This window comes from Scyliorhinus canicula, chromosome 1 (assembly GCF_902713615.1).
Source record: "Scyliorhinus canicula chromosome 1, sScyCan1.1, whole genome shotgun sequence".
Lineage (NCBI taxonomy): Eukaryota > Metazoa > Chordata > Chondrichthyes > Carcharhiniformes > Scyliorhinidae > Scyliorhinus > Scyliorhinus canicula.
Window position 1 is genome coordinate 7,257,938 of NC_052146.1, and position 24,643 is coordinate 7,282,580.

At 49.8% G+C, this 24,643-nt stretch overlaps 1 protein-coding gene across 1 annotated transcript in view; it reads left to right on the top strand.

Annotated features, from left to right (window-relative positions):
• galnt9 (polypeptide N-acetylgalactosaminyltransferase 9) overlaps positions 1-24,643 on the top strand; it is a 423,545-nt gene that overhangs the window by 155,148 nt on the left and 243,754 nt on the right. Inside the window, exon 5 of the mRNA XM_038805188.1 lies at positions 5,731-5,928. Coding sequence (XP_038661116.1) covers positions 5,731-5,928 — 198 coding nt within the window. The remainder of the gene's footprint in view (positions 1-5,730; positions 5,929-24,643) is intronic.

Sequence of the window (24,643 nt, forward strand, 5' to 3'; positions counted from 1 at the left end):
GGGTTTAAGTGGGGTGATCATTGCTCGGCACAACATCGAGGGCCGAAGGGCCTGTTCTGTGCTGTACTGTTCTATGTTCTATGTTCTATGATTGCTGCAATGATATGCAGACACCAGATTTATAAGTAAAAATGTTAACAAACTATTTATTAATAACAAGAGGAAAAGATGATTAAGAACAACGAACAAAGAAATGTACAGTACAGGAACAGGCCCTTCGGCCCTCCAAACTTGTGCCGACCATGCTGCCCGTCTAAACTAAACCTGGGACCCTGGAGCTGTGAAGCATTTATGCTAACCACCATGCTACCCTGCTGCCCCAATAGTTATGAGATTGTTCTTTGCTGCCGACGTAGCTCTTTGTAGCCAGCGATCTCCTACTCATGTATCCAATCAGAAAATGTAGGTTGTAGAAAGCTCTCGAAATCAACTGAGAGAGAGATTTAAAAGCTGCCTCATGCCTGGGTCTCTTCACAGCACATCCACATGAAACAAAATGGCACACTTCACAAGATCCTCCTTCCTAATGAAACTTTCTGTCTGGCCCCACCAACCACAGACCCCAATAGGGAAACCTGAGGAAGGAGCTGCGCTCCGAAAGCTCGTGTTTGAATCAAACCTGTTGGACTTTAACCTGGTGTTGTAAGACTTCTTACTGTGCCCAATAGGGAAAGGCTGCAAATTGTTCATTTCCTGATTGGCTGCTTGCCAAGTCTATCAAATCATCATCACCGGTTCTGCCACATAACCGTAACCTAAAGGGGATGTCTCAGTTTGGTCCATCACGATAGGAGGTTCCATCTCTGCCTAAAATCTGAAGTTTAAACAGAAATCCCAGATGGCGTAGCAAAACTGTAGCAGCTTAACCAGAAGACAGGCAGCAGGGTGGGATAAAAAAACTGGACAGACAAAAAAGGGTTTTACAACAGTACCTTAACAAGCAACAGATCTTAAACTCTCATTCCCCCACTGAACGCTTTGCTAATTTTGAGATTATTTGGGCAGGTAGTTTCAAAATAAAACATAAGGCTGAGCCTGCACAGTCGACCACAGTTTGAAAAGGTGACTTTCGTAGAGGCCTATTGCGAAAGCTCAGGGATGTTAAAGCAGTCGACCCAACGGGACACAATGGGTTTCCTCCGGGTGCTCCAGTTTCCTCTCACAGTCCAAAGATGTGCAGGTTAGGTGGATTGGCCGTGCTAAATTGCCCCATATTTTCGAAAAGGTTAGGTGGGTTTACTGAGTTACAGGGAATAGGGTGCTCTTTAAAAGGGCCGGTGCAGACCCGATGGGCTGAATGGCCTCCTCCTGCATGTAAATGACTATTTGCAAGTCATACTCAGACAATTGCTCCAAATATTTTCCAAATGAAAACTAATTGAATATTTAATCCGTACAAGCACTCTAAATCAAATCTGCTCAAATATTGAAGTTTAGAAATTGTTTCTATTCAATTAGCAGCTGCGTTTTCTAATTGCTTTAATTAAAAAGTAATTTCCTTTTTGGGGGAAGGTAATCAGGTGAAATCGCCTGTTGGGTGTATTTTCCTTTAATATGGGAAATAGGTTTCCTCCGGGTGCTCCAGTTTCCTCTCACAGTCCAAAGATGTGCAGGTTAGGTGGTGGATTGGCCGTGCTAAATTGCCCCATTGTGTCCAAACATTAGGTGAGGTTGCTGGGCTATGGGGAGAGGGTGAAGGTATGGCCTTAGATAGGGTGCTCTTTCAGGGGCTGGTGTAGACTTGATGGGCCAAATGGCCTTCTTCTGCACTGCAAATTCTATGAATTGATGACTGATTGCCATCCTTAGAGGACATTTGTGAACCAGATGGGTTTTTACAACAATTAACAAAGGTTTCATGTTCATCAGAAAGAAAAACAAAAATTGTCAATTCGCCTCACAACTAACCAGCTGCTTCCTGCAATATTTTGATCTTTAGGTTTTGATTTTTTTAAATAACGCTCCCATATTGCTGGGACTGTCAAATCAGTGATTACACCTTGCTTAAGGGATTTGTTATTGAAATATTGGTGTTGTGATTAATGTTGGAAATTCATATCTACTGTATTTTATGTATTTGGTGAAGTAAGGGTTAAACGCCTGGGTTAGAGTGTGTTTGACTGCTACAGGCATTTTTTTTTAAATCCTAGTTTGAAAGGCAAGAATATTTTGGGATCCGGGGAGCAATTAAAGCAGCATAAAAATATTGGGCTAATAGAATTGCGGTTTGATTAAAGCGACTCCCTATGGAGTTAATTAGATTTTAGCTTGGTAAGTTTATGTGATTACTGGATGGAGCTAAGGTATCATTCATTCTGAAGGGAAAAGAGGTCAGTTCGGTTCTGGATGAAGCTGTGACCCACAAGTCAGGTTTTGCTCTCTGCAGTTAAGTTAAAAGTGGTTGACAGTCTTCGAAGCAGTGCAGAAAAAGGGCGAGCTGAAACAAGCTGAGTAACAGATTCTGAAGGCATACAGCCAGAGTTTCTGCATTGGTCTGACAGGAGTCAGATCTTGGGCGGGATTCTCCTTCTGCTGACGCCGCAATCACGAAACGCGATTGGGCGGAGAATAGGTTCTGACGCCTAAATCGTGGCTGGCGCCTATTTCAAGGCAAATCGCACTTCGGCACTACCTCGACAGCGCCGTCACTGCGTTCCAAACCGTACAGTGAACACCATTTCCTGGTATTCTCTGGGGCCTCCACGTGTCCCGCCTCCGATGGGCCGCATTCACGTGGGAGTGGGAGGTGGCCAGGAGGTGGGCTGTGGGGTCAGGGTGGACGGACATTGAGCACTATTGATGCAGCCTTCTAGACAGCCATGCTGCTATGCACGCCGCTGACTGCCCACTGTGAACTCAGGGCCACAGGTCGTATGGGTGTCCCCCCAGGGCACTCCCCATGTGCCCTCTGGCCCATCACCGCAATCGCCGCCCTTCAGAGCAACAGTGCCATCTAGTTGGCTGGGATGAGTGTGTGTGGGGGGGGTGCGTAATGTATGTGCGACTGCAGCTTGTCAGCCTCCCGAGTGTTAATCACGGACCCGGCGAATCCGGCACCGCTTTTTATTGGACTCAATTGTGTTCCCGTGGCGCCGGTGCTGCCCCTCCACAGTCGCTGAATCGGTCCAGGTTCAGCCCCAGTGTTGCTGTCGTGGAACTCCACAAATCTTGCCCCAGCGTCAACACTTAGTCTCAGAAACGGAGAATCCAGCTCCTGGCCTTTAAAGCTGTGTCACGTCATCTCTCTTTCTCAAAGAACATAAAGAACAAAGAAAAATTACAGCACAGGAACAGGCCCTTCGGCCCTCCAAGGCTGTGCCGATCCAGATCTTCTATCTAAAACTGTCGCCTATTTTCTCAGGATCTGTATCCCTCTGCTCCCTGCCCATTCATGTATCTGTCTAGATACATCTTAAATGACGCTATCGTGCCCGCCTCTACCACCTCCGCCGGCAATGCGTTCCAGGCACCCACCACCCTCTGCATAAAGAACTTTCCACGCATATCTCCCTTAAACTTTTCCCCTCTCACCTTGAACTCGTGACCCCTAGTAATTGAGTCCCCCACTCTGGGAAAAAGCTTCTTGCTATCCACCCTGTCTATACCTCTCATGGTTTTGTGGACCTCAATGAGGTTCCCCCTCAACCTCCGTCTTTCTAATGAAAATAATCCTAATCGACTCAACCTCCATACCAGGCAACATCCTGGTGAACCACCTCTGCACCTTCTGCAAAGCATCCACATCCTTTTGGTAATGTGGCGACCAGAACTGTCCGCAGTATTCCAAATGTAGCCGAACCAAAGTCTTATACAACTGTAATATGACCTGCCAACTCTTGTACTCAAAACCAAATCTTATACAACTGTAAAATGACCTGCCAACTCTTGTACTCAACATCACTGTAAGGCAAGTATTCCTGAATGCAAATGTGATTTAATAGTGGATTGAGAGCTGAGATGTTTTTTTTTTACTGTGGTTTGAGTGGGAATAAAGATAGCAGTGAAAGGTACTGTATAAAGGGTAATTGCAAGTGTTTTTCTTGTGATGTTAAAGATACTCCAATATTGTGTTCATAATAAAGTTTGTTTAAAGTTACCATGTCCCTATTTTGTGCAATCACTCCTGGAGGTAACCTTTCTTCACAGTCATACAAAATTAAAATACAATATTGGGGTTTCTGCCCAGTGTCCGAGTCGCTGCTGGGGTCTGCTCTGCGATCGTATTAGTCTCTAACACTTTACCTAAGCACAGGCTGACATCATTCAAAGGTTAATTTGTATTCAGGCTGGGGATTGGAGCTAAGAATTTGGGTGTGGGTTGGTCTGTTAAGAGCCGACAGATATTGTGGCTCCAGTACTTTGTGTCTGCTGAATTCTTTGTGTTCCAAAGGAGCACCCGGAGGAAACCCACGCAGACAGAGAGAACGTGCAAACTCCACACAGACCGTGACCCAGTGGGGAATTGAACTTGGGACCCTTGGGACCTTTGCAACCTTGGGCAGCAGGGTAGCATGGTGGTTAGCACGATTGCTTCACAGCTCCAGGGTCCCAGGTTCAATTCCCGGCTTGGGTCACTGTCTGTCCGGAGTCTGTACGTTCTCCCCGTGTCTGCGTGGGTTTCCTCCAGGTGCTCCGGTTTCCTCCCACAGTCCAAAGATGTGCAGGTTAGGTGGATTGGTCATGATAAATTGCCCTTAGTGTCCAAAATTGCCATTAGTGTTGTGTTGGGTTACTGGGTTATGGGGATAGGGTGGAGGTGTGGGATTGAGGAGGGTGCTCTTTCCAAGAGCCGGTGCAGACTTGATGGGCCGAATGGCTTCCTTTTGCACTGTAAATTCTATGATTGGAGGTAAGGTTGCAGGTGGTGATCTTCCCATGTATCTGCTGCCTTCCCTTTGAGGTGGTAGAGGTCACAGGTCTAAAAGTTCCTCTTGAAGGAGCCTTAATGAGTGCACTTGGATATGATACACACGGCTGTGTGTCAGTGGTGGGTAGGTGTAATCATTTGAGTTGGTGGATGGGATGCTGATCAAGCAGCTTGCAATTGTCCTGGATGGTGTTGAGCTTCTTGAGTGTTGGAGCTACGCTCATCCAGGCAAGTGGAGAGTATTCCATCACACCCCTGACTTGTGCCTTGTAGATGGTGGACAGACTTTGGGGAGGTAGGAGAATTACTGCAGGATTCCCAGCCCCTGAACTGCTCTTGTAGCCACAGTATTTATCAGTTTGTCCAGTTTAGTTTCTGGGTAATGCCAGGATGTCAGTGATGGCAATCCCATTGAATGTCAAGAGGAGTTGGTCAGATTCTCTCTTGTTGGAAATAATCATTGACCGGCACTTTTTTGGCACAAGTGCTAATTGCCACTTATCAGGCCAAGTCCGAATACTGTCCAGTTCTTGCTGCATTTGGACATGGTCTGCTTCAGTATCTAAGGAGCTGATGCCATGGGAAGGGGTAAAGGTCATAGAGGTATTTGAAAAGAAGGATGAGAATTTTTAAGGCAAGGTATTGCCAGACCTGAGCCCGAGGAATGTCACTGTACACATGGACCAGAGCCGAATGTAACCCGGCGTGACTTGGGATTCAGTCGGGTAACAAAGGTTTTGGATGAGCCCATGTTTGCAGTCAGTTGAGCATTGGACCACACACATCTGGAGGTAACAAAGGCATTGAGGTTATGGAGATTGGTAGTGACCTGTCTGACTTGTGCCCTTCCATTATGTCTGCAGGGTCCAACCAGCCCTGAGCAGGATCAAGGAAGACCGTACCCGCATCATACTGCCAGCCATAGACAACATCAAGTACAACACATTCGAAGTGCAGCAATATGCCAACGCAGCCCACGGCTACAACTGGGGATTGTGGTGCATGTACATCATCCCACCGCAGGAATGGCTGGATAAAGGAGACGAGGCTGCCCCAATCAGGTGAGAAATACGTCCCCCCCCCCCACCCCACACACACACGTGGGTACAACACCTGGCTCAGCTGAGCTTGCAATACGATTGGTGGGATGGAATAATATTTTGACTTTGCTTCTGATGCAGCTTAGCTGCCGCTGAAACCCTCATTCATGTCTTCATTGCCGTGATTATTCCAACACAGCACAGCACTGGCTGCATGCCCACATTCTATCCTTTGTCAACATGAGGTCAGCCAAAAACAGCTTGTGCCCTAACTCGCAGCGCACCCCATTCACCCATTCGATAACCTGCATCGGCTCCAGGCCACGGAACACCTTGATTCTAAAATTATGATCCTTATTTTCAAATCTCTTCATGGTCTTGCCCCTCCCAACCTCTGTAATTCCCTCTAGCCCTCCAATATCTGCGATAACTGCACTCATCTCATTTTGGCCGCTTTATCATCTCGATTTGACTCGCTCCACCATTGGCTGTGCCTCCAGCTGCCATGTCCCTAATCTCTGGAACAGATCTTACATCCCTTCGCCTCCCTGCCTTTGCTTCCCTGCCCTGAGACACTCCTTCGTTACCAATCTTTTTCACCAAGCCTTGTGATCTAATATCTCCCTGTGCGGCTGGAATGGGTGTTTTGTTTGATAAGGCTATTGTGAAGCACCTCAGGGCGTTTTATTACATTAACAGAAAACAGTAATCATTGTTGGTGAAAGCACTGTTAAAGGCTTGATGCACCCTGAGCATGTGTTCCAACGTGAGATGTCCAAAGATGTGCGGGTTAGGTGGATTGGCCATGCTAAATTGCCCGTAGTGTAAGGTTAATGGGGGGATTGTTGGGTTACGGGTATAGGGTGGATACGTGGGTTTGAGTAAGGTGATCATTGCTCGGCACAACATTGAGGGCCGAAGGGCCTGTTCTGTGCTGTACTGTTCTATGTTCTATGTTCTATGTTGGAGCTCGCAAACCCGGTCTACACTCTAGGTTCTGGGATGAGCTCTTCCCAGTGAATCATCGATTCACTGGTATCTGAATTTTCCGCCGTGTCCTGTCCAAAATTTACATTTGGGATGTCCTACTTTTGTGGAAGGTTCCATATGAATGTAACTTTTGCAGGTTCTCTTTCTTTCAGTAGGGATACAGAACCCATTCACAGTTTGTCACGGACATTCCAATCAGGAATTTACTTAATTTCTGAAGTATTTTGGATTTATATTGCAACTGCCGCGTTCTCCAGCACGATTACAGTTTGGGTTTTCACAACACCTTCTTTCAGTTGAATGATTGGACGAAAGTTTCCCAATGTCCCGCTGTCCTTAATGGATAGTAATGATCCTGTAGTACTATAAAGGTGTTACAGCTCTGAAAATCTGTTGGAACTGTATAAAACCAAGATTAGAATTTAGGGGCGGGGTTCTCCGCCGGACGCGGTGCGCCCCCGCCGACAGTGAGATTCTCTGTCCCGGCCGCCGGCCAATGGGGTTTCCCATTGTGGGCACCCCCACGCCGTCGGGAAATCCGTGGGCGTGAGTGCGCTGCCGGCAATAAAGAGCGCCCTGCCCCGGCCCGCAACCCTGTGGCCCCACCTTGGACGTCAAGGGGCAATTTAGCACGGCCAGTCCACCTAACCTGCACGTCTTTGGACTGCGGGAGGAAACCGGGGCACCCGGAGGAAACCCACGCAGACACGGGGAGAGCGGGGAAAGGGCACTTCCTCGGGTCACTTGTCAACAGACTGCCAGCCGGCTGAACTGTTAACAAACAGAAGTTGAAACAGCACAAAGCAAGTGTAAAATCCAGCAGAGTAAGAGGTGAAATGAAAAGAGAAAATGGCAAATATCTGTGTTGGCCAAAGGGAGCAGATGCAACGAAGGAGCAAGTGACAGAAGCTGGCTCCAGAAAATAAACCTGTGCCAGGATAAGCCAAGTGTTGGATAACCCTGATAAACGTTCATTCCATTCCCCTTGGCAACCGGAGCCTCCGTCCAGGGCCTCGGCTGCTGGGGTCTCCATGGCAACTAAGTGTTCTGGTCCCTTGACCGTTTAATTAGAGGCAGTTAAGTGCGGGAGTGTAACAAAGGCAGCTGGTTTGAGCAGTTGGCTTTGAATAAGAGTTGGGAAACATCGCTCTGAGGGAGCTCTCGAGATAGAAGAGGAATAAAGCGCTCTTTCCTCCTGATAGAAGAAAACGGATGGTTAACAAATGAAAGAAAAACAGTTACAGCTTTCGTCAGAAATGCAAATGGAACTGGATTGTTGGTAGGAATAAATCCACTCGAGGTTGCAGATCCGCTGAACGTGAATGTAGAACCGAAACAACAGTGAAAAGGGGCACTTCAGAATGATTACCTCCAGAGCCAGGAGGCCCATTTATTTGCTTGCAATGTGGAGGTGTTATGGAGCAAGTGCGCTGGTTGTTCAGCTCTCTGTGGGCTCTTGAAAGCTCACCAAGCCCTGCTCATCCAGGACGAAGATGGTTCCCTCCAACATTTTGATGGATTCTTGGAACAAGAGGGTTATGTTACCCTGTGAGAGAGATTGAGCGGAATGGGCCAATGCTCTCTGGGGTTTAGACGATTGAGAGGTGATCTCAGTGAAGTGTGTACAAATCTTCAAGGGTTTAATAAGGTTGGGGAGTCCAAAGTAACCAAAAGTAAATTTTACAACAATTATATACATGAGCACCAGTAGAACCTCACGAGGTACTCTCTCTCTCTCACTCTCTCTCTTCTCTGTCGGTTTTTTAATAGAATTTACAGTGCAGGAGGAGGCCATTCGGCCCATCAAGTCTGCACCGGCTCTTAGAAAGAGCACCCTACCCAAGGTCAGCACCTCCAGCCTATCCCCATAACCCAGTAACCCCACCCAACACTAAGGGCAATTTTGGATACTAAGGGCAATTTATCATGTCCAATCCACCTAACCTGCACATCTTTGGACTGTGGGAGGAAACCGGAGCACCCGGAGGAAACCCACGCAGACACGGGGAGGATGTGCAGACTCCGCACAGACAGTGACCCAAGCCGGAATCGAACCTGGGACCCTGGAGCTGTGAAGCAATTATGCTATCCACAATGCTACCGTGCTGCCCAAGGTTCCAGACTGGCTGACTTTCTTTACAAGTACAGCTAAGCCACCCCGCCCCTCCTGGGGGGGGGGGGGGGGGGGGAGCCCGTACTCCTCACGGAGCAGGGTGAAAACAATCACCCCCACACTGTGTGTCCCGTGCAGCTTATCACAAAGGTTTTAACTGGGCAGGTGCTAAGAAGCTTCCACTCTCCTTCGCTGGGGAATCGAATGCCAGGGGCAGTGTTTCAGGATAAGAGGTTGTCCATTTGGGACTAAGCTGAGGAGAGTAAATGCTCGGTTGTTGAGTACATTCAAAACTGTGGTTGATGGATTATTGGGCACATTAAATAAACTGGAGCAAAAATGCTTGAATCAGTCATAATAATAATTATAATAATCTTTATTAGTGTCACAAGTAGGCTTACATTAACACTGCAATGAAGTTACTGTGAAAAGCCCCGAGTCGCCACATTCCGGCGCCTGTTCGGATACAGAGTGGGAGAATTCAGAATGTCCCATTCACCTAACAGCACGTCTTTCGGGACTTGTGGGAGGAAACCGGAGCACCCGGAGGAAACCCACGCAGACACAGGGAGAAGGTGCAGACTCCGCACAGACAGTGACCCAAGCTGGGAATCGAACCCGGGACCCTGGTTCACGGATTTGATTTGGGGAAGGAAACCTGCCGTCCCTACCTGGCCAGGTTGATGTTACTTCAATGTAGTTGACTCCCGAATGGTCCCTGAAGTTGTCCGGCAGGTCCCTCCGATTTGTACCAATGGGCATTAAGTGCTCCAGCGACACCCACATCACGTGAATGAATTTTTAAATAATTCCTGAAGCGAACCCCTCAATTTAAAGGGGGTTAGTTGCAAATGGTGTCACTCCCCGGGTGGGACAGGTGTGCGGTACTGGCCTTTACATCTCTGGGACCCAGATTGAAAGCTTGCTTCGATGGAGTGACCACCTGCCCATTGGCTGAAAATGGAGAGTAAAGGGTTAACGTCAGAGCACTGATATAATTTGGGGGCCTCACGGTAGCATGGTGGTTAGCATCAATGCTTCACAGCTCCAGGTTCCCAGGTTCGATTCCCGGCTGGGTCACTGTCTGTGCGGAGTCTGCACATCCTCCCTGTGTGTGCGTGGGTTTCCTCCGGGTGCTCCGGTTTCCTCCCACAGTCCAAAGATGTGCGGGTTAGGTGGATTGGCCATGCTAAATTGCCCGTAGTGTAAGGTTAATGGGGGGATTGTTGGGTTACGGGTATACGGGTTACGTGGGTTTAAGTAGGGTGATCATTGCTCGGCACAACATCGAGGGCCGAAGGGGCTGTACTGTTCTATCTAACCGCTGATGCGATGTCACATGACAAGGACCACATGGGAAGCCGGAGTATAACTTTGTGTAGAATACTGAGATGTGTATAGATCTGTGAATAAACAAAAATGTTTTTTTTACAAATCACAGCCCATGGTAGCATTCTTAGTGGAAGATGCAAGCCCTGAAGAAACCCTATTTAGACCCCAAACCCAAAACAAAACATTAAGAGTGTTCAAGCCGTTGCAAACCACTTATCATCAAAGGCGTACAGTGCAAAAACAAGTACTGTACATGTTGGTGTGATCTGGGAGATTAACTTGCTCCTCATCCTGATCCACGATAACATTCAAGCCGTGATCCGCTCCAACAGCACCACCACAGGCCCAATACGTGTGCAAACTGGGGTCAAACAGGGCTGCGTCATTACACCAATGTTCTTCTCCACCTTCCTTGCAGCAACACCCCACCCCGTCACCCAGAAGCTCCCGCTGGAGTGGAGCTAACCTACCGGATAGGCAGGAAACTGTTCAACCTCCAACGTCTCCAAGCCAGAACCTAGACCACCCCGGCCTCTGTCATCAAGCTGCAGTACACAGACGACGCCTGTGTGAGCGCACATTCTGAGGCTGAGCGACAAACCATCGTCAATGTGTTCACTGAGGCATATCAGAGAATGGGCCTCAGACTAAACATCCGGAAAATAAAGGTTCTCTACCAGCCCGCTCCTGCTACACAAAACGGCTCTCAAACATCAAGATCCACGGTGAGCTCCAGGACGATGTGGACCATTTCCCAGACGTCAGGAGCCTCCTCTCGGTACGAGCAGACATTGACGATGAAATCCAGCATCGACACTCGTGCATCAGTGCAGCCTTCGGACGCCTGGGGAACAAAGTGTTTGAAAACGGAGACCTCAGACCCAGCACCAAGCTCATGGCCTGCAGAGCAGCTGTGGTATCCGCCCTCCTGTGTGCATCAGAAACACGGACAATGTCCAGCAAACACCTCAAACCCCTGGAGAGATTTCACTAGGGGCTGGTGTGGCACAGTGGGCTAAACAGCTGGTTTGAAATGCAGAACAAGGCCAGCAGCGCGGGGTTCAATTCCCGTACCGGCCTCCACGAACAGGCGCCGGAATGTGGCGACTAGGGGCTTTTCACAGTGACTTCATTGACGCCGACTTGTGACAATAAGCGATTATTATTACCAACGCTGCCTCTGCAAACTCCGACAAATTCACCGCCAGGATAGGCGTACCAATGTGAGGGTCCTCTCCCAGGTTAATACCCCCAGTATCGAGACACTGGTCACACTGACCAGCTGTGATGGACGGGCCGCATTGTCCACAAACCTGACACAAGACTCCCAAAACAAATGGTCTACTCCGAGCTCCGCAGTGGCAAATGATCACGAGGAGGGCAGAGGAAACAGTACAAGGTCATTCTGAAAGCTTCCCTAAATTAATGCAAAATCCCTATCGACAGGTGGGGAATCTCTCACCTTAGAACCCACAAGTTGGAGAAGAAGCATTTGTGAAGGGGCCAATCACCACGAGCGTCGCAGGGTGCAGCACGCGGAGGCCAAGGGTAAACAGCGGGATTCAGAAGGTTGAGGGGGAATCTAATAGAAACATATAACGTTTTGAAGGGACTGGATAAGATAGAAGTAGAAAGGACGTTTCCACTGGTAGGTGAAAGTAGGACAAGAGGGCATGATCTTATAGAATGGCGGAGCAGGCTCGAAGGGCCGGACGGTCTACTTCTGCTCCTAGTTCTTATTTAGAACAGTACAGCACAGAACAGACCCTTCGGCCCTCAATGTTGCGCCGAACAATGATCACCCTACTCAAACCCACGTATCCACCCTATACCCGTAACCCAACAACAACCCCCCCCCCCCCCCCCCTTAACCTTACATTTTAGGACACTACGGGCAATTTAGCATGGCCAATCCACCTAACCCGCACATCTTTGGACTGTGGGAGGAAACCGGAGCACCCGGAGGAAACCCACGCAGACACGGGGAGAACGTGCAGACTCCGCACAGACAGTGACCCAGCCGGGAATCGAACCTGGGACCCTGGAGCTGTGAAGCATTTATGCTAACCACCATGCTACCGTGCTGCCCCATGTTCTTATGTTCTTATGTAGAACCCAGAGCGTCCCACCCACCCACTTCATCAAATACCACCTGCCGAATATATGGCAGAGTCTGTGGTTCCCGGATCGGACTATTCACCCACTGCAGGACCCACCACCCGGAGTGGAAGCGAGTCACCCTCGACCCTGAGGGACCGCCCGAGAAGAGGAAGAGGATGAAGCAGCGAAGTGCCTTTTTATTTTTACTTACTGCCTGTCTCAGGAGACAAGAGGGTAGCGGGTGAAACCAAAAAGAAAATGCTGGAAAATCTCAGCAGGTCCAGTTGACCCTTTGACAAAGCTGACAAAGTTGACAAAGGGTCATCGGGACTCGAAACGTTGGCTCTTTTCTCTCCCTCCAGACGCTGCCAGAACTGCTGAGATTTTCCAGCATTTTCTCTCTGGTTTCGTGTTCCAGCATCCGCAGGAATCTGCTTTCATCCAGGGTAGCGGGTGAGCTGAGGGGGCAAACTGGGCGAATTAGCTGGTCAATTACTGTCAGTAAATTGTGAAATTGCACAGTCACTCAGACAGACCCAGCGATGATATCGCAATGTGAGGAATGACGCGGGGGTGCACTACAACATGATCTTCTGAACTTGGAGGTGAGCGTTATTGTTGGACAAGGTCCTCTATAGTAGCCTGGGAATGTTTCGACAGCAGTGAAAGGTTCAGAGTTTTTATTATGCACCCCACAAAGGTTGGGGCCAGTCTTCCACCCACTGTGCTGCCTAGTCAATGGGATCAAGGTTCATTCTTCAAATTGTCATGTGAGAGTGCCTTTAAGAAATGAGGGTTGATAAAATAGCTGTAGTGGATGTGCCTTTAAGAAATGGGTGTTTATCAGTGATGTCAGAGTGTGGGTGGAGCTGGGCTGTCTGTCAGCTTTTACTTTCACTTTGGGCTGTTTGCTACAGGGTGTGTTTAGTTTCGTTTTAGATCTGGAGAAGCTGCAGTCACAGCAAGATGTGTATGAATCTCTGCAAGCTAAAGAATGTTCATTTGGTGATTTCAAAGTGGTAATTGTTCTCAGTAGTGAAGTTAAACCTGATGTCTTTCTGTAAAGAGGGTTCTTTTTCTCTTATGGATGTTGCAAGGAAAGATTAAGAGTTACTTGGAGAGTACTGTATTCTTTGGGGGATTTATTGGTGTTGATAGTTGTTAAGATATTTACTGTGGGTTTATAAAGTGTTAACTGGTTTCATAAATAAACATTGTTTTAATTTTAAAGTACTGTGGATCTCTGTTGCACCATACCTGCAGAGTAGGCCCGTGTGTTCCCCATAACCACAATCTATTCAAAGTTACCGGTCAGGTGAACTCCATGATTTTTTTTATCATAGAATTTACAGTGCAGAAGGAGGCCATTCGACCCATCGAGTCTGCACCGGCTCTTGGAAAGAGCACCCTACCCAAGGTCAACACCTCCACCCTATCCCCATAACCCAGTAACCCCACCCAACACTAAGGGCAATTTATCATGGCCAATCCACCTAACCTGCACATCTTTGGACTGTGGGAGGAAACCGGAGCACCCGGAGGAAACCCACGCACACACGGGGAGGATGTGCAGACTCCGCACAGACAGTAACCCAAGCCGGGAATCGAACCTGGGACCCTGGAGCTGTGAAGCAATTGTGCTATCCACAATGCTACCATGCTGCACTTTGGCGTTCTCTAAACCCTGGCCCATAACAAAATTTCCAGAGAAAACAGGTCCGTTCGAAAGTAGTTTACCCAGTCTGGTGTGATTTGACTCCAGACCCACAGCAATATGGTGAACTCTACACTGCCTTCTGCAGTGGCCTGGCAAATCATTAGTCCAAAGTAAATTGCGGTGGGTAATAAATGCTGCCTCGTGTGAGTGATTCCCTTCTCCTGTAAATTCAAACAAACATCCCAATCCTGTTGCGATCTTGGTTCAAGGGTCATTGAGTCACTCAGGGAGGGATTACCCTTTGTTTCAGAGGGGTCGGTAGATCTAGTTCACTGCTCTCCAGGAGGGAGCCCGGCAGAGTTCAAGGCAATTTGAAGTCGGGGTAGGTGGTATTATGTCGATCGGCCTCCATTTGGAATTTAATCCAGGCTTCAGTTCCTGAAACCAACATTGTTTCCCTCAGCACTTACATCCCTCACCCTCAATAGGGCAGTACGGTGGGCTGTGGCATCGCGGTTTGCGGGTTAGATTACACACACGGCCGGTGCCATGTTGTACGGCGTGACCGGAGCAGTTCGTCAGCCGTGCGCATGCGCGGCCCGGGACCATTCTCCGGCCATTTCTGGTGCGATCCGCGGGCGTTTGATGCGGCGCCAAAGCTAGCCCCTCATTGGTACCAAAATCGGTGAGGGGTTCGCGTTGATTTTCCTGACGTGAACCTCCCGCAGATTCTCCTTTCGAGCCGGCACTTAGCTGCTGGAACGGGGAACCTGCCCTCTGTTTGTGTAAAAATAATGGAAATGATCAAGTTCATGGCCAAGATTCTGCAAAGACATCTTCACTGGGGCTTGAGATGCTGGGAGAGGACATTCAAGAGGCACTATCACTGGAGATTGAAAGGGTGGTGATGATGTACTGGGTGGGTTGGCCGTTGGAGGTGACGTGAATAGAGCTTGAAAGGACAGTCAGTGTGTGTCCAGCTGAATTTGAAAGGTTAGTGAAGGTGTCATCCACAGACATTGAAAGGGTGGTGAAGATAACGTCAGTGGAGTTTGAAAGGATGGGGACAGGGCCGTGAGTAGAACTTGAAATAGAAAATGAGCGCGGGTCCCGTTAAATGTGAGAGGTTGTCGAAGGTGTCAGTCACAGAACGTGAAAGGCTGAGGTTTGACGGTGTGGCATTGTGAGCATTCTGTAAACAGCCCATCAAAGAAAATAATGTATTGATTTCAACTGAGCTGCGATACAGATGCTTTATTGTCTGGTGCTTCAGGGTGTGCTGGAGGCTTGATACACAGCTGAAATAATAATACTTTCAGCAACAACATCGAGTGAAGGCCAGAGCTTAGACTGCCTGTCGACTCAATACATTTGAATGAATACACGTCGAAAATGATTGTCTTCCAGCTGGATAGCCAGAATTCATTGCTTTGAGTCACAGCTGAGGGAGGATATACTGACCTTGAAGGATTTGCCAGAACGATACCTGGGGCAGAATGTTAACCCAGATATGGGGGCAGGAACAGAGGTGGTTAGGCCGTGCTGCCGGCTATCAATGCTGGTTTAATAACTCCATCGAGACTGTCAGTGAGTTTGCCGAGGAACAGGTGTTGGTAGGACCTGACAACCCACCCATTTACGTCATTGTCCGGTTAAGCTCGTTAGCGAACTTGTCAGATGGTCGAGGGCCAGTGGGGTAAAGCATGGGTTACATACTGGTAAATAAAAGGAGCTGCAACGCACCATGGGTGCGGGTCGTAGCGGACCCATTAAAGGGTGGCAGCTGAGAGAGGGTCACTCATTCATTGGCACACATCAAGTGTAATGACCCTCATGAGACCCACGGGAACACCTCACTTCATCTCCCCGTGGAATACGAGCTCCCCTGCTAGTGGACACCGGCCATCAGCTGGGGCTCTCAAAAATGCATCATAAAAGCCGGCCCTGTCTGGAGCAGTATTCCCAGGTGGCACTTTGGGACTATAAGATGCGTTACAGAGTTTACTTTTGCTGGCGATGTTAAACTTATTTTTGGGTTACCTGATCGGGCTTCCTGAGTTTTTATACTGCCGATTAGGAGACGAACGGCTGCGATTCCGGATCCTGGTCGCATCAAAATTGGCCTTGGATCGGAAACGGGCCATAGAGTTGTCGCTCTCCCGGGGGAACACGGGAAAGGGGGTTCAGGATCTCTCGGGTTCCATGGACTATATACACGCACAGTGGTGGCCGGTCCTCATTCCAATGAGCGACTTCCACCAAGGATAGCACTTACCTGACCCAGTCCCCTCCAAAACAGCCCCTGGCCAAGGGCCGCCACAGCCCAACAGGACATCTCTCCAGAGGACAATGAGGAGTACCCACAACAGTGCTGTACCTGTGGTCGAGGCGACCAGAATCGCCAGCGAACGCGTTGCCCTGGGCCAGGTGACACAAGCACCCCGGGCCAGGGCTCTGCACACTGCCCCACTCGATAACGTCATGCAGTTAAACTGCATCAGGGCCCCAAAGTAGCCCCAGTGAGAATAACGCTCCAAATTAATGGTATTCGTTGGATACGGGAATCGCTACAGGAGCTGCCGTTTCAATTATTGGACAGCAGACATTCCATCAGCTCCGCCTGGGGACCCTGCACCTGGATACTAAGGCCAAGTTGGTGAAACGCACCAGAGAACCATTGACCATCATTGGGACCCCGGTGACCCCCGTTACCCACAGACAGCAGCCGGTCCGGCTGCCACAGGTAGTGGTACAAGGACCCAGGCCCAGTCTCCTTGCTCTTGGCTGGTTACAATCACTCCACTTCGACCGGCAACAAATCTTCCGATCGGCTGCTGGCGCTTTGTATATAATCCGACGGTTTTCCAGGACGGCTTGGGAAAGATAAAGGAAGCTACGGCTAATACCCACGTTGACCCAGGGGCCTGGCCCATATATTTTAGGGCCAGTCCAGCCCCACATGCCCTGCTGTCGAAGGTGGATGACAAGCTGAGCCGGCTAGAGAACCTGGGCATCGAACCCCTAGTCCAGTCCACAAGGTAGGCAATGCCACTTGTCCCGGTTCTGACAGGTCAGAAAAGTCCGTTTGACTGTGTGGCGATTACAATGTGACCGTCAACGAGGCCCCCTGCCTGGACAGGTGCCCCATGCCACAGGTAGAGGACCTGTACGCAAGGTTAGCTGGAGGCGACTCATTCACAAAGCTGGACGTGAGCCACGGTATCGTACCTCCAGCAGGAGATCGATGCAGCATCTAGAAAATACGTGACCGCCAACACCTGCAGGGGGCTGTGCGAGTACAGCCGGATTCCATTCAGGGTGTCATCGGCAGGTGGGTGCCATTTTCCAGTGGGTGATGGAAAACATCATCCAAGAGCTCCCCAGAGTGACTCTGCCTGGTAGATGTACTTATTACGGGAACCACCAAGACGGAACACCTGGCTAACCTGGAACAGGTGCTTTGATGGGTGTCCACCTGACAAAGGGCGAATGGGTCTTCCGGGCGAAAGAATTCATCTATTTGCGATACTGCGTCGATAAGGATGGGTTGCTCCCGGTGAAGGAGGCCCCAACACCTGAGAACGCGACAGAGCTGAGGTTGTCAACTATTCCGGCAAGTTTATCCCGAATCTGGCTACCTTGTTGGTGTCGCTTCACGCGCTTCGAAAAAAGAGCCAGAAATGTGCGTGGAAAGCGCCACAAGTGGAAGTGTTCGCCAGGGTGAAGCGGCAACTTCTGTCTTCAAAACTGTTGACACGTTACGGAGATCAGAGGCTCAATGCCCTCCGGGTAAGCGTTCTCCAAGGTGGCCTTCAGGACGCGCGACAACGCAGAATCGCCGAGCAGAAACTTATAGCCAAGTTCCGCACACATGAGCGCAGCCTCAACCGGGACCTGGGATTCCTGTCGCATTACATTCATTCCCCACCATCTGGCCTGGGCTTGCAAAATCCTACCAACTGGCCTGGCTTGAGACAATTCACACCTCTTTAACCTGGGGTTACCTCTATCTCTGGATCTGTAAAGTTTTGATTACCTGCAAATGCTCTCATTCTAAGCATTGTCTGGCATCTTTGAATTTGTCCATATATATGTTTCTGGAACATACCTCTTCATTCACCTGATGAAGGAGCTGCGCTCCGAAAGCTAGTGTTTGAAACAAACCTGTTGGACTTTAACCGGCTGTTGTAAGACTTCTTACCGCGCTCACCCCAGTCCAACGCCGGCATCTCTACATCATGGCCAATAGCTTCGGCCAAGATCCAACTTGTGGATGGAGTTGGAGCCAAATTTTGTGCACAGGGAGTTTAGTCGGGGGCCAAGTACGTCGCCTTGTGGGGCCCCGGGATTAAGGACTATTGTGGAAGAGGTGTTGTTGTTTATTCTTACTGATTGTGGTCTGTGGGTCAGAAAGTCGAGGATCCAGTTGCAGAGTGAGGAGCCAAGTCCTAGGTTTTGGAGCTTTGATATGAGCTTGGCTGGGATTATGGTGTTGAAGGCGGAGCTATAGTCAATAAATAGGAGTCTGATGTAGGAGTCCTTGTTGTCGAGATGCTCGAGGGATGAGTGTCGGGCCAGGGAGATGGTGTCAGTCGTGGATCGGTTGTGGCGTTATACAAATTTCAGTGCATCAAGGCATTCTGGGAACATGGAGTTGATGCGCTTCATGACCAACCTCTCGGAGCACTTCATTACAATCGATGTCAAGGCCACCGGACGATAGTCATTTTGGCACTTTGCCTGGTTTAGCTCACAGGGGCTGGTTTAGCTCACTGAGCTAAATCGCTGGCTTTTAAAGCAGACCAAGCAGGCCAGCAGCACGGTTCGATTCCCGTACCAGCCTCCCCGGACAGGCACCGGAATGTGGCGACTAGGGGCTTTTCACAGTAACTTCATTGAAGCCTACTCGTGACAATAAAGCGATTTTCATTTTCATTTCATTTTCTTCTTTGGCACCGGTATGATGGTGGTCTTTTTGAAGCAAGTGGAACCTTGGAACGGAGTAGCAAGAGATTTAGGGTATCTGTGGCAACGCCCTGCAGCTGGCCCATGCAAGATCTGAGTGCACGACCAGGGACCCCGTCCGGCCCGTTGCTTTCTGCGGGTTCACTTTCAAGAAGGCCGATCTGACGTCGGAAGCTGTGACGGTGGCTATGGGTGTGTCCAGGGCTGCTGGGGCAATCAACAGCCTTTTGATGGTTTCCTGCTCGAATCGAGCGTGAAATGCATTAAGTTCATCAGGGAGGGGTGCGCTGATACCTGAGATTCTACTCAGCTTTGCTTTGTAGCTTGTTATGCTGTTTAAGCCTTGCCACAACCGACGAGAGTCCGTGTGGTTAGTCTGGGACTCTAACTTAGTCTGGTATTGTCTCTTGGCAACCCTGATGGCTTTGCGGAGGTCGTACCTGGATTTCGTATATAGGTCAGGGTCGCCTGTATTGAAAGCCTCAGACCTGGCCTTGGGTAGGGAGTGAATCTCTCGGTTAAACAATGGGTGGGAGATGTTTGAAACTCCCTTCTGCAAATGGCAATTAATGCTCGGTCAGTTGTTCATTTCAATCTGAGATTTACAGATTTCTGTTAACCAAAGCGATTATAGGATATGAGTAATGGTAGCTACATGGAGATAGGTGACAGATCATCTGTGATGCCATTAGATGGAGGAACAGGATCAAGCGGCTGAATGGCTCCTCCTGATGCTATATTCCTGCATTAATTCCACATCGTAATAAACAACCCACTACACACACCCCCTTTGAAACTGAGCTTCCGGAGGCACAGAGTATAGAGTTTGAAGATTGTTGTGCACACATTAATCGTGCACCCGAGTCAAGAGCAGTCAATTGGAGCATTCTATCATTTCTTGAGGGTAGTGATGCATTACTGAACTGCAGATGTTCCACTGATTGTCTAATGCCTTTTTATTGTGTAGCTTTTTCACAAACAGTCCAAAAGAAGTAACTCCTTGATCTCATGGCAAGCTCCAAGCAGCTATTTTCCCCTCAGTCTTTCATCAATAAAAGGCAAATTGCAACAAGCTCCTCAAATTAATTTCCCAATTTATGTTTGCTGTTTGATAATATTCAGCCGCTATGTTTCCGCCGACAGAAGCAAAATGGGGGGGGGGGGGGGGGGGGAGGGGGGGCAGGGGGAGGGGGGGAGGGGGGGCAGGGGGAGGGGGGGGAGGGGGGGGGGGGGGAGGGGGGGCAGGGGGGGGGGGGGGGGAGGAGGGGGAGGGGGGTGGGGAGGGGGGGAGGGGGCGGGGGAGAGGGGGGGGCGGGGGGTAGGGGGGGAGGGGGGAGGAGGCGGGGTAGGGGGGGAGGGGGGAGGAGGCGGGGGAGGGGGGGAGGACAGAGATGACGCTCAAGGTCAACAGCATTTCAGGAAAACTGGGAAAATGAGGACCGTCACAAACAATTGGATGGGTCTAGAGGAGGTGTAGATGGTGACGGTGCAATATCATAGAATCATAGAATTTACAGTGCAGAAGGAGGCTATTCAGCCCATCGAGTTTGCACCGGCCCTTGGAAAAAGCCCCACGCCGCCACCGGGAGGAAACCGGAGCACCCGGAGGAAATCCATGCCGGCACGGGGAGAACACGCAGACTCCGCACAGTGACCCAAGCCGGGAATCAAATCTGGGACTCTGAAGCTATGAAGCAACAACGCTACCCACTGTGCTACGTGCTGCCCATATCGAGGGAGAGGGAAGCAGGGAAAATCTGGCCAACTGGGCAAGTCGCCCATGGCCCAGGAATGCGGTGAAGCCCTGGGCACCCCATCCAGGGGTGTTGACCATGTACCCATAGGGGAATACTAAATCCTCAGCACAAGGCATACATACACCACCTTCCAGTTACATTAGCACCACAGAAGTGCCAGGCAATGACCATCTCAAGAGGGATCTAACCATCGTCCCTTGACATTCAATGGCATTACCATCGCTGAATCTCCCACAATCAACATCCTGGGAGTTACCATTGATCAGAAACTGAACTGGACTAGCCACATTAATACTGTGGCTACCAGGGCAGGTCAAAGGCTAGGAATCTTGCGGTGAGTAACTCACCTCCTGACTCCCCAAAGCCTGTCCACCATCTACAAGGCACAAGTCAAGAGTGTAATGGAATACTCTCCACTTGCCTGGATGAGAGCAGCTCCAACAACACTCAAGAAGCTCCACACCATCTAGGACAAAGCAGCCCCGCTTGATTGTTCCTCTGTGCACAAAGTCAAACCCTCTATCACCACCGACGAACAGTGGCAGCCGTGTGTACCATTTACAAGATGCACTGTAGCAACTCACCAAGGTTCCTTAGGCAGCACCTTCCAAACCCACGGCCTCGACCATCTAGAAGGACAAGAGCAGCAGACACCTGGGAACCCCACCACCTGGAGGTTCCCCTCCAAGTCACTCACCCCCCTGACTAGGGACTATATCGCCGTTCCTTCACTGTCACCGAGTCAAAATCTTGGAAATCCCTCCCTAACAGCACAGTGGGTGTACCTACACCTCAGGGACTGCAGCGGTTCAAGAAGACAGATCCCCACCACCTTCTGAAGGGCAACTAGGGATGGGCACTAAATGCTGGCCTAACCAGCAATGCTCACAGCCTGTAATTGACTAAAAAACACCAAATATGATTTTATTATTCAGCTTTTGTGAATCATTGGCCTTGCTCATAATTCTCCAGGTAGCTCACACAAACTGGTGAACTGTCCTCTTTTAGTTTCTCACTAAAAACAAGTTGAATCAAGTTGAACAAGCAGCAACTTTTAATGTTTGTTTCTGGGATCACACATGCGTGTTTAGGGTGGATGTTATGGATTGGTGTTGGTACCATGGTCTTCGCGGGTTGGCAATGTTAGTCACAGGTTTGGTTGAACAGATGTGAACACCAGGAGATTTCCATCCTTCCGGATAGAATGGTGCAGAGTTCTGCCCCTGAATTTCCGACATCTGCTCCTCACAGTTGTTCTGATTCGCAAAACCGATCCTGATATGTCACTCGCACTAATCTTCGTTTTTAGCCTGGTCAAGCCCTCGACGTCTGTCCGAGCTCTCAGTGCCAGGGCTCAAGACCAATTACTGATTCGACACACTTCGGAGGATTATCGTAGAATTTCATAGAATTTACAGTGCAGAAGGAGGCCATTCGGCCCATCGAGTCTGCACCGGCTCTTCGAAAGAGCACCCTACCCAAGCCCATATCTCCACCCTATTCCCATAACCCAGTAACCCCACCCAACACTAAGGGCAATTTTGGACACTAAGGGGCAATTTATCATGGCCAATCCACCTAACCTGCACATCTTTGGACTGTGGGAGGAAACCGGAGCACCCGGAGGAAACCCACGCAGACACGGGGAGGATGTGCAGACTCCGCACAGACAGTAACCCAAGCCAGAATCGAACCTGGGACCCTGGAGCTGTGAAGCGATTGTGCTATCCACAATGCTACCGTGCTGCCCTGTAGGACACGAGCTAACAGGTTCCACCCCACTGCCTCCTCTCTGTGACTGAGGACAGGACAACCCCCCCCCCCCCCCCCCCCCCCCCCCCACCCTCCACCGTGTTCAGCCACCTCGCGCTCCCAAAAACTCAGCAACCCTTGCTCCCTGCCCTGAGCCGAACCTGGGTCACATTACAACAGAGTCTTCACTTCAAAATGCATAATGGGCTGTAAAGCGCTTTGGGACGGCCTGAGGTTATGGACGGCGCTGCACAAATGCAAGTCTGCCCTTTGCTTAAGAGGCGTGTGGAGTGTCAGTCATGGCATGGCAGGCAGCACTCAAAGTCAGAAGGTTGTGCTTTCAAGTCCCACTCCAGGCCTCGAGGGCAAAGATCAAGTTTGACACTGATGCCTCACTGCAGATGTGTTGCACAGTTGGCAGTGCCAGCTTTTGATTGCGATTAAAGAGGGACCCCCCCCTGTCAGGCCTTTCACTTGAAGACAAAACATCCATTGATTCAAGGAAGCACTCCCTGGTCTATAGCCCAATATTTATCCCTCATTCAACATGGGTATTGTTGTCAATCGGGAGCCCCGGAAAGGAGAGTCAAAAGTAGTTTATTTCCTCCGCACAGCTAGGGAATACAGCAGCTTAGCATCAGTCCAAGTCCAATCCGGAACCGTCCTGAGATTCCGGTTCCTTCCTCCGCCGGTTTTATCGCGGGGAATTAACGAGCCTCTGTTGGACCTCTGCCCCTCAGTGGGCCAGCCCCTCCTCCACGTGCTTCACGGGGGGAGATCAATGGCATCGTCCCCGTGGGTCTCATGGGGGTTTAACATTGGGTAAAACAGTTTATTTGGTCGTTATCACTTTGCAGTTCATGGGAGCTTGCTGTGCGAAAATTGGCTGCTGCATTTCCTGCATTACGACAGTGACTGCACATCAGAAAAAGTAATTGACGGGCTGGAAGGTGATTTAGGGTGTGCTGAGGTTGTGAAAGGTGCTGTAGAAATGTGGGGCGTGATCTACCGGTCACACTGCGCCCAAAGGGAGTGCGCCCCGGGGCACTGCATGGCTGATAAATGACAGGAGAGCCTGCTCCCGGGATCTATCCGGCTCGCCACGAGACATCGTGAGATCTAACGTGATTTTGTGAGACGTCGCGATGTGAAGCCTGCCCATTGTGGGCGGGATCACATTTTTGGAAAATCTGCATATTAGAGCAGGACAGCTAGTCCCACTTTAATATTATAATAATAATTATTATTACGCAGTTCCCTGAGGTAACCAAGGTGTTGGGATCTATCCCCTCTGCCTCGGTGACCTCGGGCGAGCACCGTTCAGTGCTGGTCTCCATCAACAGGGATGCTTACAGTGCTCGATGGTGGTGGGGGAGGGGGGGGAGGCAGTAAGGTGGTCACTCCGGGGGCTTGAGAGATTGGGACGTCATTTAAAAATGGCGTCTCGATCTCTCCCTGTGCTGATTTATTTTGGAGAGCGGGGTTCCTGAGTGTGTTTAAGACCGAGATAGATAGGTTCTTGATTAATAAGAGATCAGGAGTTATGGGGAGAAGGCAGGAGAATGGGGATGAGAAAAATATCAGCCATGATTGAATGGCGGAGCAGACTCGATGGGCCAAGTGGCCTAATTCTGATCCTATGTCTGATGGCCCTCGGTGCAGGAAATGGGGTTAAATGCGGCCCCGGCCGCTGGTTCCCCCACTCGGGCCCCGCTCCAACCTGAGCCACGTTAGATAGCGCTGCGTTCCTCAGTCTTGTGAGCATTGGGAAACACGTGGCTACGCGCACTCGCTATGGGGCACAGTTAAATCGCGCCCGTAATTTGTTTTTTGCTCCATACTGCCTGACCTGCTGAGCATTTTCAGCTTCTGGTGAACTTAGATATCGTTGCAGCTAGTTTTTGAGAACGAGGGGAGAGTTTGGGAATTATACAAACTATACTTTAACTCGCTGCCGTGCAGACAGATCCAGCAACAGCATTGCACAGCAAACCTAACCACTATCTTTAAAATCAGATTGAAATGAGCCATATTGTTGTAGTGCTACATCTGTCCATATATTTAAATCCA